We start from the raw sequence: 4677 nt of genomic DNA on the forward strand, positions 1-4677 counted from the left end.
TCTGTTGCTAAGCAACACAGTTGTCAAGTGAGTTGTGCCCCATTTTAAGACCTTTCTGCCATGGTTGCTAAGTGAATCATTGCAGCTGTTAATTTAGTAACATGGTTGTTAAGTGATTCTGGCTTCCCCATTGATTTTACTTGTTAGAAGGTTGGAAAAGATGATCCCATGACCCTGGGACACTGCAACCATTATAAAGATGAGACAGTTGCCAAGCATCCAATTTTTGATCATGTGATCATGGGGATTCTGCAACGGTCATAAATGTGAAAAACTCACTTTTTTAGTGCTGTTATAGCTTCAAATGGTCACTAAATGAATGGTTGCAAGTTGAGAACTACCTGTACTTATGAAGTAAAAAAGGGAGGATTTAAAAACAATTCTTGGCAGAATGAATGTGGGTTGCCTTCTTCTCAGACATTTTTTTCAATTTCCCAATCTAGAAACAGCAAGAACACTTAGACTTATATACCGCTTCATAGTGCTTTTACAGCCCTCTCTAAGCAGTTTACAGAGTCAGCACTTTGCCCCCAACAACCTAGGTCCTCATTTTACCCACCCCAGAAGGATGGAAGGCTTAAAAATGTAGCCTTTTTTCTCTAAAATTCTGGGATTGTCTGGTGCTGTCCAATTCAAATTCTAAGAAAGCCTCATTCTGCTGAGCTCCAGAGATTGAGTATATGGTATAATACATATAAACTTTCCTTCCCATTTATGTTTTGCTTTTGGATGGTAATTTCTGGAAAAAAAATTAAAAGCATAAAAACCAGAATTCAGTGGGGAGCAATTTAAAATGCTTAATTACCAAGTTATTTAAAACTTTTTTTGCACCAGGTTTAATTTACTTTATTAATCAAAAATGACTTGCACATGATTTTGAGGTTGTTAGGCTAAGGTGTGTGTGTGTGAATTTGACTACTAATCTGTTAGCCTACAGATAAGATATGCAACTTAGATGTGTTAATTATGGAAAGTAGCTCAATTAGCTAAAAGCATATTGTACCAGCTCATATAATAACTTGTTGGATAAATCATGGTTAATCAAATCCTTTGTTGGTGTGAATACTGACCATTTATAAAACCTTTCTGCCAATTTAGACAGGTTTTCCATCAAGCTTAATCCTGAGATTCATAAACAAGAACCGGGAAAAAGAACAATAGGAAGCCCACACCTTCAGTTGCGTCATCGCTTTTGTCTACTCGGTGCCACGAATTGAAACATTCCGTGCTGCGTTGCGATTGGCAGAAGTATCCACGTGTTCCGAAATAGATCCTTCCATTTTTCTGCTATCACCAATGTAAAGGGAGGGAGGGAGAGGGAGCAGGAGAAAATACCTACCGTCCAGATTAGAAAATGTGAGAGCAATTACTTTTAGTGGCAGAAATAAGCGGGCATGAAATGAGAACCAGCCTTGAAATGAGGGGGTTAGATAAACCTTTTTATTAGTTTCCTGGAAACGGGTTAATTTTTTAAAGGATACTTCGTTTTTCTTAAGTGATACATGAAAGGACCGAACATTTACATTTTACTAGTTTCAGATAGTCACTTTCTTTTCTAAGACCTTGTATCAATGGATGAGATTACAACGTTCCTCTGAAGGAGTTTCCCCGATTAACACATTTTTTTGCCTCATGGACTAATGTGGCTCTTCTACAGTGTTCCTTCCAGTACTTTACATACAATTTACACCCAACAAATCAAATGCATTCAACATTTACACTTGTATCCATAAGCGAACACAGCTCTTTTTATGAATGCGTGGGTGGCCCTGATAAGGACCTTTTTTTTAGATCAGTAAAGATGAAATTTATACACTTATCCACCAAAACCGTACAGAGTGCGTCCTTGGCGTTTCAAAGCGTAAACAACATCCATAGCAGTTACAGTCTTTCGCTTCGCGTGCTCGGTGTAGGTCACAGCATCCCGAATAACGTTCTCTAAAAAGACCTTCAGCACACCGCGAGTCTCTTCGTAAATCAAGCCCGAAATACGCTTCACACCACCACGGCGAGCCAGACGGCGTATAGCAGGCTTGGTGATGCCTTGGATGTTATCGCGGAGCACTTTCCGATGCCTCTTGGCGCCGCCTTTTCCAAGACCCTTTCCACCTTTTCCACGACCAGACATGATAAACGCGATCAGTAGCACTCTACAAACGAAGCGTAGAGAAATGTGGTAGTCGAGCGCAAGAGCAACGTTTATATAGCATTTCACCCGACCTGAGGGAAAACTTGAAGAGGGGGCGTACATCACTTTCGCCTCTCCTCCTTAAGTATAAGAACCCCAAGAGGCGGGCTTTTCCGTCATTAAATCAACCAGGAACTGGAATGTGAACCATCAGGTTCTTCGTTTATAAAGAAATGTGTTACAAAGTAGCAACTTTTCTTTTTATGCTCACAAAACATTGTAACTTTATATACAAGCTGGTGTACAACCTTTTTTTTTTTTTTTAAATAAGTTACAAAATTGAACGCACTTGGAGAAATTGGGAATTGTGGATTGTGAATTGTAACAAAGCCGTTTACCAAGACTTTAAAAGCATACTGGCAGAAATGTGTATTGGTTGTATTGTATTTGCATTTGTATTATATTGTATTTCTTTTCCCTTTCAGTACTCGGTTCCAACATTTTATTTCGGTGTGATGGTCAAAAATAATGGCCCTTAGTAAAAAAATAATAATGATGGTCCTTAGTTTAAAAAAAAATCCATTTTTATTTTATGTTTTTCGGTAATGTTTATTATGCATTTTTTTTCTTCCTTAGATTTAAGGATGCCTCAAATAGATTCATGCTTGGATAACATTGTCTCATGATCTTTCCCGAAAATTGGGTTACACCATATCAGCAACACAGATTACTGTCACATCCTTTCGTTACATTGTAACGAAAACAGCATCGCAATTAGATCATCAAAATGCGCAGTGCCTACGTTAGGCTTGATTGGTTAGAAATGAAGTCACCACCCAATCCCTATGCAGCCCGGGTTATTTTTTTAATGAATCATAGCTTTCTCAACCAATCGGCAATTTTAAGGAATTGCAAAGATTGCAAATAGTTCTGCACATCTGCGTTCATTCTAGACATTCTCTGGACATTCTCTTCTCCGTCCTCTACTGTCGTGAGGGTATATATTTAAAAAGATTGCGCATAAATTGGGGAGGAATATCCGGGCAATAATAGTCGCGGCAAGAACGAAGGGCAGCGCTCTCGCTCTACTTTTGCGGGCGAATATGGAGCTCCTTAAAATTCACCCAAGTATTTTGTTTGCGCATTCCCTGTCCAACATTTGGCGCAAAAGAGTTCCCACCTACGTTTAGGGAAGTCAATTGCTACTGTTGATCGCAAGATATAAAGAGCCACAGGAAAGATTCCCCGCTCACTCACTTTCGCTTCAATATTTAAAAAAATCGCAGCCCAGAAGACACGAGACTATGGAAAGGCGCTACGACCTTCCCAGGAGTCCTTGTGGAAGGATTTCAAGCAGGCACTTCAAGACGTGCCGAAGTGTTCCCTATTAAAAAGGGGGGTTGACTTAAGCACGATAAGAGTGCTTGGACTCAAATGAGGTCAGCTCTTTTCAAGGAAAAAGTGGGTGGCTCTTAAAAGAGCCTTTGGGATCGGAAGTCACGGAAGCCGCTTCACTTCTTCTTAGCAGCCGCCTTCTTGGGCTTGGCCACTTTCGCCTTGGGAGTCTTGGGCTTGGCAGCCTTCGCCTTCGCCGCCTTGGCTTTGGCGGGGCTTTTAACGGCCCTTTTGGGCTTGGCGGGCTTGGCCTTCTTGGGGCTCTTGGCCGCCTTCTTGGCTCCCGCGGCCGATTTCTTGACGGCCTTCTTGGGGCTCTTCTTGGGTACGGGTTTCTTGGGCTTCTTGGCGGCGCTGGCCGGCTTCTTAGCGGCGGGCTTCTTGGTCTTGAGGACGGGCTTCTTCTTGAGCACCTTGTCTTTGCTTTCGTGCTGCTGCTGCTGCTTCTTGTTGAGCTTGAAGGATCCCGAGGCGCCCGTGCCCTTGGTCTGGACCAGCGTGCCTTTGCCCACCAGGCTCTTGAGGCCCAGCTTGATGCGGCTGTTGTTCTTCTCGACGTCGTAGCCGGCCGCCGCCAGCGCCTTCTTGAGCGCCGCCAGGGACACGCCGTTGCGCTCCTTGGAGGCGGCCACCGCCTTGGTGAGCAGCTCGGTGACGCTGGGCCCGGCCGCCTTGCGTGGCTTGGCGGCGGCGGGCTTCTTGGCTTTCTTGGCCGGCGCCTTGGCTGCGGGGGCAGCGGCGGCGGGGGCTTCGGGCGCCGTCTCGGACATGGTCTCCTTCTCTGGGCTTCCTTGCCTTTCCTTGGCTGTCAGGCAGGCGCTCTCGGGGCGGCAGTGGCGGGTGGGTGGCTGTCTGTCTGTCTGGCACAGGGTCTCTGGAAGCCGAAAAGTAAAGTCTGAAGTGAAGCAAAGGAGCTGCCTGCTATTTATAGGGGCGGAGCTGCGCCCTGATTGGTGCGTTCGCGGGCGCCGCTCTCTGCCAGCCAGACGCGGCTGCGGCCGCTGCAACTTTGTGCTTCTTGGGTACCACAAAAGCGCCCCCAAATCCGCGCCTGGGGCTCGGGGTGCGGCCGGTCCCGGTGGAAACGGGACAGGGGGAGCCGGCCTTTCGGTCGGTGGCGGCGCCCGGCGGAGCAGAGGCGGCGGGCGGGAGGA

At 45.5% G+C, this 4677-nt stretch overlaps 2 protein-coding genes across 2 annotated transcripts; both read right to left on the bottom strand.

Moving 5' to 3' along the window:
- Positions 1–1418: 1418 nt before the first annotated feature.
- LOC309381572 (histone H4) lies at positions 1419–2158 on the bottom strand. The gene has a single exon (XM_081932730.1). It carries the CDS (start codon positions 2126–2128, stop codon positions 1817–1819), a length of 312 nt encoding a protein of 103 aa, XP_081788856.1. The 5' UTR covers positions 2129–2158; the 3' UTR covers positions 1419–1816.
- Positions 2159–3593: 1435 nt separating this feature from the next.
- LOC309381595 (histone H1.2-like) lies at positions 3594–4398 on the bottom strand. Its single transcript, XM_081932758.1, has one exon. The coding sequence runs from the start codon at positions 4291–4293 to the stop codon at positions 3640–3642; it is 654 nt and encodes a 217-aa protein (XP_081788884.1). The 5' UTR covers positions 4294–4398; the 3' UTR covers positions 3594–3639.
- Positions 4399–4677: the final 279 nt, after the last annotated feature.

The sequence above is a fragment of the Natrix helvetica genome (genome assembly GCF_964273705.1).
Source record: "Natrix helvetica genome assembly, chromosome: Z".
NCBI classification, from domain to species: Eukaryota; Metazoa; Chordata; class Lepidosauria; order Squamata; family Natricidae; genus Natrix; species Natrix helvetica.

What these genes read in the sequence shown, in the direction of transcription:
- LOC309381572 (XM_081932730.1), bottom strand. Translation starts at nt 2,128, where the DNA reads ATGTCTGGTCGTGGAAAAGGTGGAAAGGGTCTTGGAAAAGGCGGCGCC.
- LOC309381595 (XM_081932758.1), bottom strand. Translation starts at nt 4,293, where the DNA reads ATGTCCGAGACGGCGCCCGAAGCCCCCGCCGCCGCTGCCCCCGCAGCC.